Source organism: Chelonia mydas, chromosome 9 (genome assembly GCF_015237465.2).
Source record: "Chelonia mydas isolate rCheMyd1 chromosome 9, rCheMyd1.pri.v2, whole genome shotgun sequence".
NCBI classification, from domain to species: Eukaryota; Metazoa; Chordata; order Testudines; family Cheloniidae; genus Chelonia; species Chelonia mydas.
The window spans coordinates 54,588,520-54,609,263 of record NC_057855.1 but is presented as its reverse complement, the minus strand read 5'-3'; the positions used below and the strand labels follow the sequence as shown (position 1 = coordinate 54,609,263).

Genomic DNA, 20,744 nt, shown 5'->3' with positions numbered 1-20,744 from the left:
TGAAAATTACTATTGAACATTTAGTGACCACAAAGGGTCAAGGCCTCTGGTTTTATATCTTGGTTAAGATGACATATTGTAGGCAGTCAGTAGCAATCATCACAGTTCTCTACCTGTCTAGCCATTGTCAGGTTTCAGTTTAAGATATATATTATGGAAGAGATGAGTTTTGGGGGACTTGAAGGAGGAGTAGGTGGTGGTTTATGGTTTTTAATTGGAAGCCTTTTTTCCCCCCCCCTCTTAAGGAGTGGCATGGGGGAAGGAATGCAAGTGCTTGGAGAACAAGCAGAAAATTGGGTGATCAAAGTTGGCATCAGTGATAGTGAAGGTGGGAGTCAGCCTGGTAGAGTGGGGCTATAAATTATGGAGACTTTTTGTGAGTAAGGACAAGAAGTTAGTCTTTGATGTGGTAGATGAAGGGGGAGCTAATGGAGAAACTGGGGGGAGGAGCTGGCAGAGCTATGAGGCAAAAAGATTTTAGCAGCATTTTGAATGGTAGAATTAGGTTGTAGACATTTTTCAGAGTAGCAGCCGTGTTAGTCTGTATTCACAAAAAGAAAAGGAGTACTTGTGACACCTTAGACTAACAAATTTATTTGAGCATAAGCTTTCGTGAGCTACAGCTCACTTCATCGCATATAGCTCACTTCGTCGGATGCGATGAAGTGAGCTGTAGCTCACGAAAGCTTATGCTCAAATAAATTTGTTAGTCTCTAAGGTGCCACAAGTACTCCTTTTCTTGTTGTAGATATTGTGATTAGAGAGGAGGAGATGACGATTTTTCTAATTTTGCTTACCCTATCACATTTCAAAGTTCATAGACTATCAGGGTTGGAAGGGACCTCAGGAGGTCATCTAGTCCAACCCCCTGCTCAAAGCAGGGCCAATCCCCAATTTTTGCCCCAGATCCCTAAATGGCCTCCTCAAGGATTGAACTCACAACCCTGGGTTTAGCAGGCTAATGCTCAAACCACTAAGCTGTCCCTCTCCCCCAAAGAGTTGTTGAACCTCTTCCTTTAATGATTATTTACAGGACACTTAAAAGTGTGGGGGAGGAGAGAAAGCTGTATGCATTTTGTCTGAATTCTGAAAAGCCCAAATTAGAGTTTACAGGAAATTGCCATGTATTTTTATTAATAGTTTCTTTTAGAGAAACAAGGTAGGTGAGGTCATATCTTTTACTAGTCCAACTTCTGTTGGTATACGATGCAAGCTTTTGAGCTACACAAAGCTCTTCTTTAGGTTTTATTTCAGTTAGTTTTTGTAAAAGGTGTAGGCTTTATAATTTTTCCAGATGCAAAAGTTTTTTTTTTCTTCTCATATAGTTTGAGTGGAATTTTCTGAAGCACGCAGTATTGGCTTAACTTTGATTCCAATGAATTCAATAGAATTGGAGTTAGGCATTCAGTGTTGGTCTTTGAATATGGAGTGAGATTTTCATAACAAAGGTAAAGATAAAAATGGTATTTGACAGGAAATCATTTGAGGTGGTCCAGAAGCTGGGTAATACATGCAAGTAGTTTAGAATGGTCTCTGTCTTGCTCACTGTCAAGAGACCATTGAAATTTGATTGCACAGTGGTGGTTTTAGTAGGTGTTTGGTCTTCATATTATCCTGTTTGTAACAAACTAAAAAACATTTTGTTCACAGAGTGGCTGACCTTCCATAAGGATGGCCAAGGTAAGAACAGCATTTGTATCTTCATTAATTACAACATAAAAGCATAGTTTTTTATTAAGGTTTTTAGACAGTGCAACTGTTCCTTCATGTGCAATGAATATAAAGTTTTTAGAGTGTGGGGTCCACAGTCAAGTGTATGGAATATTTCAAATTTAGAGATGAATGAAAATAAACTTTGAACAGTTTGGTAACAGATGAAATTATGCAAAACGCTGTTTATGAAAGTTGTTTCCCTATTGAGGTTATAAAGGGAAACCATGTAGCTTTTTTCCACTGAAGTAATGTCCCTCACTTGAGCAAACCCTTTACCCCAACTGTACTGTTTTGTATTTGAACTTCTCTTCTGCCACTGTGTACCCAGTTTTGCAGTCAGCAACAAACATTCAGGAAAAGGATGAGCACCAGTTTTGCCCCAAAAGCCAGCTGGGGGATGGACAGATCCTTTAAGCAAGATTATAAAAGCAACAATAGAGAATTTAAACCATAAATTGTTTATGTTATAAATGTAACAATCACCATATAAAATTCAGATTTCTTGTTCCACCCATTTTGTGTCAAAAGTAGAAATCAGAATGGCCCATGTTAACCTATTGTCACTGACATAAATTGTGTAAAGTGTTTGAGTAGTATGTTTGGGGAGAGTAACCAATATGTCTGAAAACTTTTTCTGCTATTCTTTAATGTTGGATGTGTTTATACATTGTAAATTGAAAATGAAAGTTGAGTCCTTTCCAGAGCACCCTCTAGTTTTCCTTCTAATTTTAATGAACTGATCACAGATTACTTTGGGCTAGAAGGGACACCTGTATTAAGTCAATCCTCTTGCTTTATTATAAGATTTCTAATATATTACCTCAAATAGATTATCATCAGATAACAGGTAGTTTTTAATTTTTTTATTTGTATGTGTCAGAACTGACTAGAAATGTAGAGTTGCAGTTTGATTTAGCATGTGCGTAAGTCCCATCCACACAACCACTTTTAAAATGGCTTTAAACACCACACATTTTTAAAAGTAGTTGGCATGATTATTACGCAACCATAGTCTGCTGAGTGTAATATTGAATATAATTTACTATAATTCCTGGAAGGATAGTTGGAATAAACTACACTAGTTGTGAAAACTTTCACTTAGCACAGTTAATCTATTCTGTGTTGTAAAATTGTTTAACCATTATGGTAGCGTGAACATAGCTGTAGTGGGTTTCTGCACAACATGTAGTAGTATTAGTGAGAGAAACGCATCCCATGAATTTTCAGTTTCATTTAAACTCTTGGAGGAAAAACATGCCATTTATTTTAATCTGGAAATGAAACAGATATAATAAAGCTGTTGCTATCTAATTTGTCAGTGAAAACTTTGATATGTAAATGTTTTTTAGGTTTACATTGTGCGTGTGCAGCCAGTCATTTATGTATCTACACTTATAACAATATAATATACAAAAAAGGATTCCTATATTTTACTTCAGGCACCTTTTGACAGTTATTTAGAAAAACAATGCAAATAAAATCAGCAGTGAAGTCACAACCAAAACCAAATCATGAATCCCTTCCATTCCCTAAAGCCTGAGTGGAAAAAGTAGGCCTTGCAATGTATGATACACACCAACAGGTTTGGGTTCTTTCAGACCAAAGCTTGGGGTGTAAGTTCCAAAGGTGAGGGCCTTTTACAGAGAACACTCCTGCCAGCTCCCTTTGTTTTAACTCAAGGTGACTCAAAGTTGAGTGCCTCTTCTGTAGAGAACGGTGTGAGCAACAAAGACTGAAGACTTCAAATATTTTCCAGCTCTGCCTCTAATTTGTAATTACAAGCTTCAGAACTGTCCTCAGTTATTTGAACCTATAGCATATATAATCTTCTGATTATTTTATTTAGCAACCGCCTGCCCAATTTACCAATCCAGAAACTCCTGGCTATGTTGGATTTGCAAACCTTCCCAACCAGGTTCATCGGAAGTCTGTGAAAAAGGGCTTTGAGTTCACTCTCATGGTGGTTGGTAAGAGAATATTTTTAATAGACTCTTCTAATTAGAATTTAGAAAACTGGGGATTAGACTGAATGCAATGTAACTTCTCGTGTGAAGGAAGTCTTCATATACTTTATATAGTATCCAGTGGTTCTGTCCTGTATAGTTGTATAGTTTGAAGTATACTTGAGTTTAATTATCATCTTTAATGTGTTAATGAGCTAGCTGTTCCACATAAGTAGTAATACATCCAAACATTGTGTGTGGTAGCTAATTCTGTAGGTAAGATTAAGAAGGTCTTCTCACACCTTTTGTACTCATTACTTCCTCCTGTTTTGCCCTTTGGGACTTAAACTTTCTGTGCTTAAGTGGGTTTAAAAAAAAAAGTTTGAGGAAAAGTCTTATTTGGCTGTTTTGAGTTGGGAAAACCTTCCCCCCCCCCCCCCCCCCGCCCATATCCCTATTTGAACCATTTATTGTGCTCAGATAATGCAAAAATGGGTGAACTTTGAAACTCAGCATGTGACCAGTCAGTGAGTAGTAGTGACTAAGCATGAAGAAAATTGGTGTAGCGATTTTCAAGTTTTAAATGTTCCATCCTTGCACATTTAGTTTTCCATTATTTGTTGTAATCGTAACTGTATTATGCATGCCCAGCAGTGTATGGGAGCTGATACAATTTCACTTGGAAAAAATGTCTGTAGGCATAAAATGATTAACTGTACAGTTCTTTTTTTTTAATGTACATTTAAATGGGAACTTGACAGGCCATTAAATTGAGATAGATCACTTTAGTGTTACATAAGGAATAGCAGAAGAGGTCAAAAGAAACCCTTTCATACCAAACTGACCACCTCATTTGGCTCTGCAATTCAGCAGTCCTCAGACTGTCTCTTCACTCCCCACCAGGCTCCCAAGTCAAGGTTAACTCAAAAAGAAAAGGAGTACTTGAGCATAAGCTTGCTCAAATAAATTTGTTAGTCTCTAAGGTGCCACAAGTACTACTTTTCTTTTTGCGGATACAGACTAACACGGCTGCTACTCTGAAACCTGTCATTATGCAAGGTTAACTCAGACACATTACACTTACGTATCCCTGTTACTGTGGAAACCATAACTTTTGAATTTCTGGATTTTGAGCATACTAGTTCTCAACCTTAAAATATGTTTTTACTGAAAAGTGGCATTTCAGGATCCTATGTATCTATTCCAGACTACCGGTAAAATTGTGGTTTTTAAAAAAAAAAAACAACAAAAAAAAACAACCACACCCAGCAGCCCAATCCCAGATCTGAAAACAAAGCTGTGTTATATCTTTCACACATCGTTACTAGTAATAAAAATTCCCTTTCATTATTTGCTTCTGTCAGATGTACTCCACTGCAGGAGTTGGCTTGTGAGTCATGGAACTATTTGGTGGTAGAACCGTTAGTGGTTGTTTATGTACCACCTGAGTTGTAATCATTCTAGAGCTCAAGACTTATAAAAGACCTTCTCAAACCCATAATTATTTCCTTGTTTTCTGCCAGCAGAGCAGCCACAGCATTACTTCTGTCCTGTTTTTGTAGCTTACAGTTGAATGCTAGGAAAGCTTTGCTTTTCACATTTTATTAGAATAATTCATGAGAGCCTGCTTGCATTACCTAGAGTGAGAATTCAAAAAAATTTTAAATCAGTTATACTGTCTATTGAATGTCTGTTCCTTGATAGTTCGGGTTTTCATCAGCTCTGCTGGCTTTGTTTTGGATAAAAATCTTTACACAATACATTTAAACAGCTTTTATATAAAATGTCAGTTTACTTTCTAAAACTTTATCTGCTAAGAAATCCCCAATTCTCAAATTATTTATTTTTAACCTTTTTGAAGTCTACTATTCTGTAATCCAAAACATTTAAACAATTCTCTGCTGCAGCTAAATTTAATTCCCAGCACTCTGTGACATCAGCTGAAAATACAACTATGTAAAGTGGCTTTGGCATAGAGCCATGTATAAATTATTAAACAAAACAACCCAGTGTCTGCTCCATTTAAAAACAAATTCATGTATGGAAAAGAGACAACATTATTAAAGGAGAAAACACTTATTTGAAAGTTTCTGTGTGGGATAGCAATGTTTACTGTATGTTACCTATCTGCCAATAGTTTTAAGGTATAAATAAAGATATTTGAGGAGAAAAATTAGGGAAAACAACAAAACTTCATTGAAATGCATTGTATTAGGAGAGTTTGAATGATACTTTGCTAACCTAGAGGGGCAGTAGGTGTGAGTTAAAAATAAATTACTCAAAATTCTGATTATTTCAGCAATTTGGCCTGAATGTGTCTGTCTTCTGTTCAGATATGTATAGGTAAACAAAGAGTAGTTTAACTTTTTCTTCTGTTGTGAATCATATTTAATGTCTTTATTATTTTGACCTATAGTCTTATTCTTTAAAGTCAAATGTCTTCATTCCCAGGAAACTGGGATGGGATAAATTTTCTTAAAAGCTGTGTATGCTTATATGGTTCTGACCATAATTCTCCCTATTTCAATGACAGCTTCCATTATTGCTTGTCCAAATTATCCAAGTGTAGACAAATTGGCTGATTCATGAAAATGCAAGCTGACATTTATATTATTCTGGCTGCTTGGCCATGTTAAACCAAAAGGAAGCTTGTGTTAATTGACCAATTTAAGGTTTCCAGCACTAAACTACTGCCTTGTCTAGGCTTGGGATTAGCCCCAAATTCATTAATGGGTGGTCAGTTGCCAGTGTAGCTGCACTTATTCAAACTTTTAAAGTAGATAAGGAAAACTGTGGTTTGTTTTGGTGTGGAGCTTAGCCCAGTTTCAAGCAGTAGTAAACTCCATCAATAAAAATCATGGCTTTCTTGTTGCATGAAACTGTTCAGCCAGCAAGCTCCATTCCTGAATCAGCTGACTGTAGGAACTAGTTGTAATTTTTCAGTTTGAAAAATGGCCATTTTTCTAAAACATATGACCAACTATTTAGCTGGTTGGCTTTTTCATTTTGTTATAGTTTTTAATTTTCATTTTGGTCTTCATATTCAGTCATCACATTTGTGTTTGATCAGTGTCATTGGTCATATAGCCCAGGGGGATTGACTGGCCCATCTTTCGCTCTTTTTTTCATTTTTATTTTATTTTTTTGTTCAGTTCTGTTGATCAGTTTAATGAAGAACAGGATCTTTGACAAATCAGTTGGATACATTGTCAAAGATCCTCCCCACCACCTCCCCCTTTGAAACGGTTTGGCTACATCAGAAGCTGAGCAGTTTGACAGAGGTCAGGGTCTTCATCAAAGCAAATGGCTAAAGTGTCAAAGATCCTGGTCTTCAACTATGTAGCCATTCCGTTGCTGAAGATCCTTTTTGTCCGATGCAACATAAATGCCCTGAACTAGCAAACCTATTAATCACACATTGTGTTAGCCTTCAATTACAGTAAACATTATTCGGTGCATATGCCAAAAGGTAGTGTTGTACACCACTCTGTAACAGTTTGAAAAGACTTCTGCATACCATATCAGACAATATAAGTAGCAGATATAATTGTTTTCCATTGGCTAACCACGGCACAAAGATTTGATTGTGAAGTATACCAGTAACTTTTTTTTTCAGTCAGTGACAGTTATTAAATAATCCCAGATGTACTTCAAACTCTTACTATATGCAAAAATTTCACTACAACTTTTAGTTTAAAAGCTACAGGAGACTGAAAAATCATAAGACTCAGACTGTGAATTTAAGGTCAATTAAAAATTAGAGCTCTAACAGATTTACATGTAAATCTTCAAATATCAAGCTTTACTTAGAGCTTATGTGCTAAAAATTTGGAATATATAAAATGAACTCCTGCTTTAAGCACATAATAGCGGCCTGACGATGTCATTACCACTCCATGTCAGTTTAATCCACAATTTGAAAGACTTGGTTACATTTAACTTAAGAAAAATATCTATAATCAGATGTTATATCATTTCTGAAAGGTTAATTATGTAGAACGTATTTATGATCAGCATATTTTCAAAATGAATCATAGGTGAATCTGGATTGGGAAAATCTACTCTAATAAACAGCCTGTTCTTGACAGATCTCTACCCAGAAAGGATAATCCCAGGAGCAGCCGGTAAACATTTTTATTTCCTAATGTCTCTTCAGTGTGAATGAACATAACATAAGAATGGCCATACTGGGTCAGACCAAAGGTCCATCTAGCCCAGTATCCTGTCTTCCGACAGAGGCCAATGACTGGTGCCCCAGAGGGAATGAACGGAACAGGTAATCATCAAGTGATCCATTCCCTATCACGCATTCCCAGCTTCTGGCAAACAGAGGCTAGGGACACCATCCCTGCCCATCCTGGCTTATAGCCATTGACGGACCTATCCTCCCATGAATTTATCTAGTTCTTTTTAGATCCCTGTTGTAGTCTTGGCCAAGAGTGGCCAACCTGAGCCTGAGAAGGAGCCAAAATTTACCAATGTACATTGTCAGAGAGCCACAGTAATATGTCAGCAGCCCCCCTTCAGTTCTCCACCGTGCTCCCAGCGTCTACCACCCACCGACTGCCTTGCCGATCAGCGCCTCCCCCTCCCTCCTCGCACCTCCCAATCAGCTGTTTTGCGGCATGCAGGAGGCTCTGGGGGAGGAGTGAGGGCATGACAGGCTCAGGGGAGGGCCCAGGAAGGGGTGGAGTGGGGGCAGGGCCTATGGCAGAGCCAGGGGTTGAGCAGTGAGAGAAAGTTGGCACCTGTAGTTCCAGCCGCAGGGTCAGTGCCTATACAAAGAGCCAGATATTAACTTCTGAAGAGCCGCTCCGGAGCCACAGGTTGGCCACCCCTGGTCTTGGCCTTCGCAATATCCTCTGGCAGAGTTCCACAGGTTGACTGCATTATGTGAAGAAATACTTCCTTTTGTTTGTTTTAAACCTGCTGCCTATTTTTGTTTGGTGACCCTTAGCTCTCGTGTTATGAGAAGGAGTAAATAACACTTTCTCCACGCCAGTCATGATTTTATAGACCTCAATCATATTCACCCTTAGTCGTCTCTTCCAAAGATGGTTGCATATTTGTGCTAGTGTAGCTGCGATAGGCATCCGTGACTGGAATACTGCAAACAGTATTCAAACTGCATTGGCTGGAGAGCCCTACTTGCTTATTATCTACTTTATGCGTGCTAGGGAGGCAGTACACTTCACCCCAGGAAACATGAGCCCTTTGCATCTGTTAATGAGCCCATGTGGTCAAGTGAGGAATGATGATGAATAGTACCAAAGAGTCTGCCTAGTTCTCTTTGGGAAAAAATGCCTTCATGGCACAGAAAGAAGGGAGGACAGAAGTCTTTTTGAAAATAAAGTCAACTTGAACGAAGATGCAGAAAATTCTCAATACCTCCCTTAGCACTACAGAAGTGATTTCCACCCCTTCTTGTCAAGTGTTGAGAATAGCCCACTTCCACCTTAATTGAATTGGCTCATTAGCACTGACGCTCCCACACACTTGGTAAGGCAACTCCCATCTTTTCATATGCTGTGTATGTATACCTCCCTATTGTATTTTCCACTCCATGCATCTGATGAAGTGAGTTTTAGCCCACGAAAGCGTATGCCCAAATAAATTTGTTAGTCTCTAAGGCGCCACAAGGACTCCTCGTTTTTACTGATGCAGACTAACATGGCTGCCACTCTGAAACCTCCCTTAGAGAAATTCTAAGTATAGGCATCACTTGGCTTCTTGCCTTGATAGGCATACTGCTAATTTTCTTTATTTTTTTCTGCACATGCTTCCACTGAGTGTGCAGAATTTATCTGTCCTGTATTCTCATTTGTCCCACACCTGCCACATTTCTGCCAAAGGAATTTGAAGCTGTTAATGGATATTTTTTGTTTCCCTCTTCTGGGAATCTTTTTTTTTTTTTTTTTTTTTTGGGGGGGGGGGGGTTCTCTTTGCATTGCAGTTCCACTGTTTTCTTGTTGAGTGACTTATTTTCATTAGCTCTGCGTGTCATGTGGCATGTCTGTCATTTTCTTCCAACAATGGAAAAGGACCTTCCCTATAAAAATAAAAGTAGTCCGAAAGCTACTGTCTGTTTCTCATTCTATCTAAACTCATCCTGCCTGGCTTTCTGCTACAGATTTAAAGAAACAGTACACATCCTCAGATGTCTTGAAAAAACACTTCTATGGAAAATTTTGTGTCTGCTTCTGATGTCATGTGACCCCAAGAATAAGGTTATTAGTAGAGAGAACCTCTTAAATGGTTCCACTTGCTGGATATTCTTGATCTAGCCTTAGAATTAACTAAATTTATGAGATTTCTTTTTAAGATCAAGTTTGCTGTTTTATAGAAAAAATTGAAAGGACTGTGCAGATTGAAGCTTCAACAGTTGAAATCGAGGAAAGGGGTGTTAAGCTCCGTTTGACAGTTGTAGATACACCAGGTTATGGTGATGCCATCAATTGCCGGGACTGGTATGTATGTAAAGGGTTTATTGACCTATAGAAAAGAGGATTTACATCTGCCTTTGGATTCTTTAAAGTTCATTCTCATACTCTTTTCTCAGGACTAAATCGTTGAAGTGCAGGTACATTGCGCGCATAGCACAATCACAGAAATGTAGGGTTGGAAGGGATCTTTGGAGGTCATCCAAGCCCATTCCCCTGTGTTGGGGCAGGACCAAGTATACCTAGACTATCTCTGATAAGTGTGTGTCTAACTTAAAAACCTCCATTGTTGGGGATTCCACAATCTTCCCTTGGTAACCAATTCCAGTACTTAACTATACTTTGTTAAAGTTTTCCTTAAAATGTAAACTAAATCTCCCATGCTTCAGGTTAAGCCCATTACTACTTGTCCTACCTTCAGTGAACATGGACAGCAATTGATCAGTGTCCTTTTTATAACTCCCCTTAATATATTTGAAGATTATCAGCCCCCCCCTCATTCCCTCCCCCCCCCCGAGGCTAAACATGCCAGGTTTTTAACCTTTCCTCCTAGGTTTTCTAAACCTTTTGTCGTTTTTGTTGCTCTCCTCTACTCTCTCTCCAGTTTGTCCATATCTACCTTAAAGTGTTGTGCCCAGAACAGAACACAGTATTCCAACTGAGGCCTCACCAGTGTGAGTAGAACAGGACAATTACCTCCTGTTTCTGACATACTGCACTCCTGTTAACAACCCCCCCCACACCCGGAATAGTAGCTTTTTTTGCAACTGTGTCACCTTGTTGGCTTATATTCAATTTGTGATCCACTCTCACTCCCAAGTTATTTTCTACAGAACTATTATCTAGCCAGTTGTTTTGTATTTGATTTTTCCTTTTAGCGTAGTACTTTGCACTTGTCTTTATTGACTTTCAACTTGTTGATTTCAGACCAGCTCTCCAGTTTGTCAAGGTTGTTCAGAATTCTAATCCTGTCCTCCAAAGGATTTGTACCCCTCCCAGCTTGGTGTCATCCACAAATTTTATAAGCATGCTCTCCATTCCATTATCCAAGTCATTAATGAAAATATTGAATAGTACCGCAGCCCAGAACTTTTCACTGGGGGTAACCCATGCAGTGTACCCACTAGATACATCCTCCCAGTCTGGCAACGAGTCATTGATACTGAGTGTTTTTTTTTTTTTTTTTTTTTTCTTCAACCAGTTATGCACCCCTTCCCTATAGTAGTTCCATCTAAACCACGTGGCAGTTAACGTACCAGTAATGGCACATTTAGGTACTATATTGAAACATAAAAGGCAGTTTGTTGTAACATAAATACTTTTGTAATTCAGTTATTGTATCTTTTTACTAATTTATGTATTTGAAGTGTTGAATCTGAAACGTGACTTCAGAAAGACAGGCTTGCTTTATTGCTTTGAAGGGATCTCATTTGGGGGTGTGTTTTTAAAAATCCTTATTTTTACAAATTGATCGTGTATGTTCCAGACCAACAGGATAAAGAGTATTTTAGCACTCTGATAAAATTACTCTTCTGTAGTGCCCAGTGTTTTGCACAGTCCTTGATAATCATGAACTCTTGCCAGGTATGATACCTTAGCATTTGCTTGAGTCATGATAACAAGGAGTCTGGTGGCACCTTAAAGACTAACAGATTTATTTGGTCATAAGCGTTTGTGGGTAAAAAACCACTTCAGGTGCATGGAGAAGTGGTTTTTTTACCCATGAAAGCTTATGCCCAAATAAATCTGTTAGTCTTTAAGGTGCCACCGGACTCCTTGTTATTTTCTGTGGATACAGACTAAGACGGCTACCCCCGATACTTGACTCATGATGTTATACTTGCCTTTAAAGTTCTTGGCATGCAGTATATTGGAGTGAATTAAATCAGCACTACTTTTTAGTGTATGTAGGGTTATAGCTCTTTATAAAATTAATATGCATGATGAGATTTTAGCAAGAATATTGAAGTTTTTATAAAACTACAATACTGGAAGAAAATCTTGCCTTGCTTCTTTAGGAAAAATCTGCATTTTACAGAGTAACTTAAATAACTTAATTACAAAATAAAAGCTGGTGAGTAACTAGGGTGACTGCTGGTGACTTTCAAGGACCTGTTAAAGGAATTAACTTATTCAGATTTATTAAACTGTAGTAAGAGTGCCCATCCATGATCTCTGCATGCCCATGACAGTCTTAAAGATGCACTAATAAATAGACCTGTCACTTACTTTAGATCAAATAACCCAGCAACAAAATATAGGAAATTAATCGACCTTCCCCATACAATCCTTCATAAACAGAGTGAAATTCCTTTTATTCTCTGTTCTGAGCTTTGTCATCTAATTCCAATTTTGTTTTCATGCTTTTTAAGGTGAAGAGGGAATTTGCAAGGCTTTAAGTGAGCTATAGTGCAGCCCATTATGTACTCTTTCTAACTGAAAATGACTAAGATGGGAAGTGGGACTTGGATCATAGATAGCAGCAAGCAGTTTAGCAGAATTTAATTAGAAAATGGTTCATACCATCTTTTTTTGGTACAAAATGTTCAAATTCCTCTCTCTTACAGAAAGAGATGAACTACCATGTCTGCAGATGTGCTGGAGATACAAAAGAAAAAGCCCAGATCTTGATTTGTTTTAACTCAGGCCTTGTCTACACTAAAGGGAAAAGTCAATCTAAGCTATGCAATTTGAGTTACATGAATAACATAACTCAAATCAACATAGCTTAGATCTTACTGTGGGTTCCACGCTATGCAACATCGATGGGAGACGCTGTCCTGTCTACTCCCCCTACTCTGCTCTATCCGGTGGAGTATAGAAGTTGACCAGAAAGCGATCTGTGGTCAATTTAGTGGATCTTCACTAGACCCGCTAAATCGACCACCAATGCATCGACCCCCACTCGTGGATCCCCCAGTAAGTGTAGACAGGCCCTCGGTCAAGCCTCATGCCTCCCAAGTTTCATATGCTAAGTGTAATCTCCTCACATTCAGACTTTCAAAAATAAACAAAAAGTCATCTCTAAAAGGTACTGGAGAGAAATGATAAGCAATTCCCTGGCAAATATTTTTAAGATACAATTAAAGGCAAAGATAAACATGAAATATAAATATTTATTTTTTGAGTTTTAAATATTTTTAAATTAAATTGTGTCAGATTTCTACATACAACTTTAACTGACCTATTGCTGGTCAAATATCTTATGGGTGAAATCAAGAAGGTTCAAATATGGTTTACTGCAGCCAATACGTACTCTGGAGTGTGCCTCAGGTAGATTAGGGTTCTTTGACTTACAGTGGAGAGATGACCATAAGACACTGTCTGGACTGTATGTAGAGGTAAGACTTGCAGAAGTGTTGTTTCTTGCTGTTAATAAGTGAATGAAGTGGACAAAGGCTGATGTAGCTAGTCCACCCCTCAGATATGGAATTAGAAAGAAGTTTGGTTGGGTGTATGTTCTCTTGCAAGAGCAGAGACCATTTGGACAGGCAATATAATGTATATGCAAGGGGGCAGACAATAATAGCAGCTGCAGTACTGCTTTCCTACCTCTGAGCATATATCATATCCATGTTAAAAGCAGGCATAAATGCTAGTGCAGATCTGTTGTGGAACAGATGTAGTCTTAAATCTTGTATAAGTGACTTAAAGCTGAGCTTTATTTCTTACAAAAATTTAAGTAAATGTCAGTCCATAAATATAACTGGAATTTCTCAAAGCCCCTTCATGGGCACTAGTAATTACTCTCCATATGTACTTATGTTTATAGTTATGTATGCCAACATTTTAGACTGTATAGCCACCACACGGTTTTACAGAATCTGATATTTATGATCAAATAAACTGATTCATTATGACATAGATGTGATAAGCAATTGGATGCATTTTCTCTGATCTGTTGCATCGCAGTTCAACAGGCCTGCTACTACACCACCAAAGCTGACTTTTTTTTTTTTTTTCCCCAAACTGAGTTGGAACGTTTAAGTCAAGAGTATCTTGAACATCTGTTTAATATTAACCCAAGAGGAAATCTCAGGAGAAAGTCACTATATTTATTCCTCTAGTACTGATTTTTTCACTACCCTTGTGCATTTTCTATATATATATCAGTAACGCAGGAGTTTGACTTGCCTAATGTCCAAGAGTGTATGCTATTGTGGTCTCCAATCTTGTTAGCTTATCTTATTTTCATGGACCCAGTACTTGCTTGATATTGGGGGGTAGATATTAGGTTGGTTGGTTAGGAGATAACTTGGTGGTTAATTTTTCAAAGAAAAAATAACTACAAAACCCCTCTTCAGAATATGGAGTGTGAGCATCTAAATGGTCAGCATAGCTGTATTAACCACATGTTTCTTACAGTTTTAAGACCATAATTTCTTATACTGATGAGCAATTTGAGCGGTATCTGCATGATGAGAGTGGCTTGAACAGGCGGCATATTGTAGATAACCGGGTACACTGTTGCTTCTACTTCATTTCACCATTTGGTCATGGGTAAGTATCAATGCACTTTATTTTATTTTTTTTGGACAACTTTTACTCTGTAAGAGTTTGTGCTCACTAAGTTTTGAAAAACAAGACAGTTAGATCATATAGAAACCGTTACATATCACTATTAGAGGTGGTGAATTTACCCTTTTGGGGAGAAGTAGGGGACGTTTAGGATGACAATCTAGAATTGTTGAAAATGGAAACTTTTTAATAATTGTTAGAAAAAATCTCATCTTTATAAGATTGTGTATATGTTCATTTTAGTGTAAAAATAAATTAGGCATTTAAATACCTGACACTCTTTTAAATTTCAACATTATTTTTAGTCTTAAACCCTTGGATGTTGAGTTTATGAAGGCCATACACAACAAAGTGAATATTGTACCTGTAATTGCAAAAGCTGATACACTTACTCTGAAGGAACGGGAAAGGCTGAAGAAAAGGGTAAGTTCTAATTTTGTTTGCGTTAAAGTGTATTAATGTTGGCTACTAATAACCCTAGTGTAGGTGAGCAGGGAGACTTCAGCCAAGAAAAGTGCTGTTCTCCCACATGACACTGTACAGGCATGGTGTACCGTGGTGTAAAATTTGCCAGAAAACACAGACAGTCTTTGGCATCCTGAGGATTCTGATTCTTGATTTGACTGGGGGTATTATCCTTTTTTTAAATTCAGCAATGGTCATCTGTCAGTGGGGGCGGCGATTTGGCTGTATTGCGGTACAAATCGGCTGTAATATCCAGCCAAGCCTAAGAAGGATTGGACCTGTTTCTTTCACTTTGGGACAGACTGGCTATGCACACTAGTTTTAAATTATAAAATGAATTTTAAAATGTTGGGGCTGACTGATGGAAGCAATGGATTAACATAAGAACATAAGCATTAGCACTAGCAAACAAGCTTATTTAAAGTAGGTGACTCCATTATTTAAATACTTAACTGTTTAAATGTGTTTTAAGTATAAAAATCATACCCCTAAGATATGTTATCGCTTTCTTTATGTATTGACACCCCCTACACCCACTGCTTGGTACCAGTTTATTCCACACCTTCTTAGACAGTGTCAGATCCTTATAGACTTGAAGAGCTTTTATGTTTTACTCTTTAATTTTTAAATCAAGCAAGAGCTGATTATATCTGTTTGAGTTTTACAATGCAAACTGTAATTAACTTGTTAAAGAGGCCATGGTGACCCAACAACCACTCTTAAATTTAAAACTTCCACTCATTCTGTAAATCCTTTCAACTTGCTTCCTGAAGTCTGGTCAGTGAGTTAATTACACTTGGCTTTGAAATACAGGTACTGCTAGAATTTTGCAAAAATCAGCTCTTAATTGAGGGAGGGGAAGAAATAAAGGATTTATGGGGGCCAGAATCCAGCATAGGAGGCCAGTCTTTAAACTAGTGGCCCCATATCTCTGCAAAGCTTTCCCCTAAGTTTCTTATATTTTACTTTGCTTTGAAAATGTAACTGGGAGCAATAAGCAGTTCCAAGTTGAGTTGTTTTGAAGTAAATCTCTGATTTCCCCCTAGCCCCCCTGAAATTCAGAATCATACTGGTTTTTTTTTCCCCCCTCTTTACTTTTATTTGACTTTTAAAATTATATATAATTAGTCTTTAACAATAAACATGGTAGAACTTAATTCATGGATGCTACAATTTTCCTTGTAAACAGTCTCCATCATGTTTGGACTATTGTTGACTGTGGTGAGAAAGCATTTTCACTGTACACTATTTATAGGTAGATTGAAATGTATATTATGTAAATGTGGCTACACATGACTGTTTTGAATTTCATCTGTTTAGTGCCAGATTGAATCCAGGAGTTAGGTCTGTTACCTTACTCCTTCATATACAACATGTCTTTTTCTTCGCTCCCCTCGTGGATAGAGTGGTTCCATAATTCAGCTCTTCAATTTTCAGTGAATCTTCTGAGCTAAAAAGGAGAGAAGTCTTTTCTCCACTCCAGCCCAGAAGAGAAGTTGAGAATAAGTCTGCTCACTGTCTTGGAGGGAGTGTTTGTCTGTTTATATCAGTGGCTTCCAAATTGTGATCCATGAACCACCAGTAGCCCACCCAAAGCTAGTTCTTGCATCATGCTGACTCTTTGGTTTCCTGCTGCTACATCATACTGACCACTGAAAATATATTATATGGCAAGGCAACATTAAGAAAGTCAGTAATTGCTGTAGTTGCCACAGAGATTCTATCACCAGTGGGGAGAGGAGTGTCAATGAGACACTCTCATAGTGACAAGTTTCAGAGTAGCAGCCGTGTTAGTCTGTATTCGCAAAAAGAAAAGGAGTACTTGTGACACCTTAGAGACTAACCAATTTATCTGAGCATAAGCTTTCATGAGCTACAGCTCACTTCATTGGATGCATCCGATGAAGTGAGCTGTAGCTCACGAAAGCTTATGCTCAAATAAATTGGTTAGTCTCTAAGGTGCCACAAGTACTCCTTTTCTTTTCTCATAGTGTGGCTCATGTCTTAGTAGAGTGAGGTTGAGAACCCCAAGCATATTTTTACTCTGTAATTCTTGACCCCGTCTGCCCAGAAAGTGTAAAAATTGATATAAAAACTAAAATATATTTGCTCACAAATTACTATTCAGTTAGTGACTTCTCCCTATGGAAAATTCTCTCCAGCACAATTCATAATGAAGGTGGCAGTCTCCATACCATAAAACAAATGTGATTTGTTTTTTTATATATATAATATTTATATACATTTTGCTATGCAGTTATGGAAGGCGAAAAGTTTTCTTCTAAAGCAAAAGTTAACACTTAGGCTAGCTGTAGCCAGCATATCTTAAGGCTATGTCTACACTACACAGCTCTTAGCAACATGGCAGTATCACCACAGTCGTGCTGTTAAGTCGCGCAGTGTAGCCGCTGTTCGTTGGCTGTCCTGCCAACAAAAAACTTCTACCCTCCCCCCCCCCCCCCCACGCTCCCCCGAAACGAACGGCGTTCACATTGTTGGCAGGGCTAGGAGAGCGCTCCTGCTGACAACATGCTGTTCACACTGGCACTTGCCACGGCAAAACTTTTGTCCTTTGCGAGGGTGGGTTTAAACACCTGAAAAACAAAAAATTTGTCGTTCAATTGCCAGTGTAGACATAGCTTGAGAGAGGGATATTAAATGTGGAAGGGGATATTGCACTTGCATTAGTTTTAAACAAATTTTATAAACAAACTTTAGAGATTATTATTTTTATACTCACTTCATGATCTCAAAATGACATTGTAACAGTGATAAAACACAATAGTGAGTTAATTGCAAAGGCTTAAGCCTCACTATGAACAATTGCTACATTAATCAGTGCTATCGTTTTTGGGGTAAATTTATGTATATCTCTCTACAATGTAAACCTGAATTCTCCAAGAAAGTGACGGGAATTTTCCAAAACGCTAACATGGTGGAGTCGGAAGGAACAGAATTGTCATTTGTCTCAAATTTGAGAGCAAGATTTGTATGTTATGATAGGATTAAGTAATTTTTGTCGGTGTTTAGAACAACTCAGGATAACTAAAAGTCAGTTTACAGTAAGTCTCTCCAATTATGGCCTTTATTTTAAAACACACAAAAATTAGGCAAGTAATTAAGACTTTTAAAAATCTAGATTTTCTTTGGACATGGTTCTTGCGCAATTAGTTTACCTTGAAAGTTAAAGGATTGACTTGTCATGTATATTACCTTCATTCCTGATGTACTCTTTCAGATTCTGGATGAAATTGAACAACATGGCATCAAGATTTATCACCTGCCCGATGCAGAATCAGATGAGGATGAAGATTTTAAAGAACAGACCAGGCTCCTGAAGGTAGGAATAGTTTTTAGATTAGACGTAGTTGTGATGGATACAGCTCTTTAGCTAGAAGTGGTATATCCTGTTTTACCAGACTTTCCAAGGTGAATATATAATTTTAAAACAAGACCTGGATTCTGTTCCAGGCTTTGCCACTGACCTGCTGTCTGACCTCAGGTAAGTCACTTTAACTCTGTGTCCAAGTTTCCACGTCTGAAAAATGGGGATAATGATTCTTGCCATTCATCGTAAATTATTTTGAGACTATAGATGAAAAGTACTACACAAAGCTTATTGCTTTTTTTATGCAATGTATAGTGAAACTGAATTTATTACTGGTTCTAGTTTGGTTCTAGTTCATTCTTGGTGACTCTTGATGATTTTTTTTTTTTTTTTTTTTTTCCAAGGTCAGTATCCCATTTTGTGTAGTGGGATCCAATCAGTTGATTGAAGCCAAAGGTAAAAAAGTTAGAGGTCGTCTCTATCCATGGGGTGTAGTTGAAGTGGAGAACCCAGAACACAACGACTTCCTGAAGCTGAGAACCATGCTAATGTAAGACTATTACACTTCTGTCAAAACTTAATCTTGTGTTCAAACCTCTTTCTTAGGATACAAGAGGTAGTACTGTCATCCTTTTGTCAAAGTCTCAAGAACCTCAAGATTGAGCAGCACTCCCTACATATTAAAAGTGCAATCAAAATATCTGCACAGAACTAAAACCTACAAAAAGTTAATAGCATTTTCTAGTGCTTTGTTGCTCAGCAGTCCTATCTGGAGGACCTACCACCATCAAAAGCTGAGCCTGGTTTTAAGGTTTGCATTTCAGAGTCTAGGGCCTGCTAGATCTGTTAAAAAGCCAATTTAAGTTTAAACTGGTTCAAAACCCTGTGTGGACACTTATTTTGATAAGTGTTTTTGGTTGAGAGTTAAACCTGTTCCCAGTCACCTTAAGTTGATACTGAAAGAAGTGTCCACACTGGAGTTTATACTGGTTTAAATTCACACCTTGGGTGTGTCATTTCCTCATGTAGAGAAGACCTAAGAAAGCTAATGGGGTAGCCCATTATGTTGCCATACACTTGACCATGTAAGTGAGTTCTTAGTTTGGCCTGTCTATCCCATCTTAAAAGGAAACTAGAGAGAGAAGGTGGGTGAGGTAATAATTGGTCCAGTAAAAGTTATTACCTCACCTGTCTTGTCTCCCTAATATCCTGGGACCAACACGACTACAACAACACTACATACATACAAAGAAACTTCAAGGCAGCAACTGGGCCTTCAGTACATACGTTCTCAAAACCCTACAAAATAGACTTCTTGTTCTATGTAGATATATAGCCCTTTGGTAGAAAAGGTCTCTAAACTTTTTTAATACGCTAATATGTAGTTATTCCTCCCTCAAAAGGATATTCATTATTAAGGTATTCATTTTTAAGGTCAGGCTTGACAAAGCCCTGGCTGGGATGATTTAGTTGGGGATTGGTCCTGCTTTGAGCAGGGAGTTGGACTAGATGACCTCCTGAAGTCCCTTCCAATCCTGATATTCTATGATTCTAAGAGCCCCTAACTATACAGACTTCAGGCTGTGCAAAGGAAATTCCTAGGTGACAATAAAATTTTCTTTTCTCAGACCTTTCATGTTCAGCAGTCTGACCTAACCATCATGGGTTAAATTAGTCTTTCATCAAAGCTGAGAGACTTTAGCAACTTTCTTGCAAACATTTTAAATTTGAAGGGAATAAACAGTATTACTGAAGTATACATCAGTGTACTGAAGCTTCTGAAGCGATGTGCTTGGGTTAGGGCTTCTGTGAGGGATAGAACTTAAGATCAGCCTGTGATCAAACTGCAGCCAGGCAAATGGAGCCACATACTGAACTATTCTGGTAGCAGTGATAGGGAGCTGTAAGCCACCCTGCTCTGAAGATAGAGAAACCAAAATCCTGATGGTATCACTAAACCTCATTTCCAGAAGGTGGAATTAAAGATGAAAAAGTATCAATACCTTTGTGTGTAACTAATGAACGTTGTTTTTGTTATTTAAGTGTTAACTGACAGTTTCACAGAAGGGGAGCATATGGCTGTCTTCACTGGAAACGCTGCAGTGCTACAGCCATGCTGCTGTAGTGCTTCAGAGTAGACACTCACTATAGGAGGGGTTCGCCCATCAGTGTGGGTAACCCACCTCCCCGAGAGGTGGTAGCTAGGTTGATGAAAGAATTACTCTGTCGACTTAGCACTGTCTACATGGGGGGTTAGGTCAGTATAACTATATCGCTCAAGGCTGTGGATTTTTCACACCCCTGATAGATGTAGTGATGTTGACCTAACTTTTTAAT

General features: G+C 38.1%; 1 protein-coding gene across 19 annotated transcripts in view; it reads left to right on the top strand.

Annotated features, from left to right (window-relative positions):
- Positions 1-20,744, top strand: part of SEPTIN2 (septin 2) — a 53,351-nt gene that overhangs the window by 5,978 nt on the left and 26,629 nt on the right. For 8 of the 19 annotated variants that reach the window (XR_006283774.1, XM_043522475.1, XM_043522474.1 and 5 more), the window contains exons 2-8: positions 1,651-1,680; positions 7,694-7,780; positions 10,000-10,123; positions 14,462-14,596; positions 14,920-15,037; positions 18,318-18,419; positions 18,812-18,957. Coding sequence is in view for 18 of the 19 variants with exons in the window: in XM_043522475.1 (XP_043378410.1) it covers positions 1,651-1,680; positions 7,694-7,780; positions 10,000-10,123; positions 14,462-14,596; positions 14,920-15,037; positions 18,318-18,419; positions 18,812-18,957 (742 nt within the window). In the remaining variant the exon portion in view is untranslated. Of the gene's footprint in view, positions 1-1,650; positions 1,681-3,559; positions 3,681-7,693; positions 7,781-7,883; positions 7,933-9,999; positions 10,124-14,461; positions 14,597-14,919; positions 15,038-18,317; positions 18,420-18,811; positions 18,958-20,744 lie in introns of those variants that run through there. The other 11 variants (XM_027829604.3, XM_043522476.1, XM_037909310.2 and 8 more) reach the window with 6 other exon arrangements.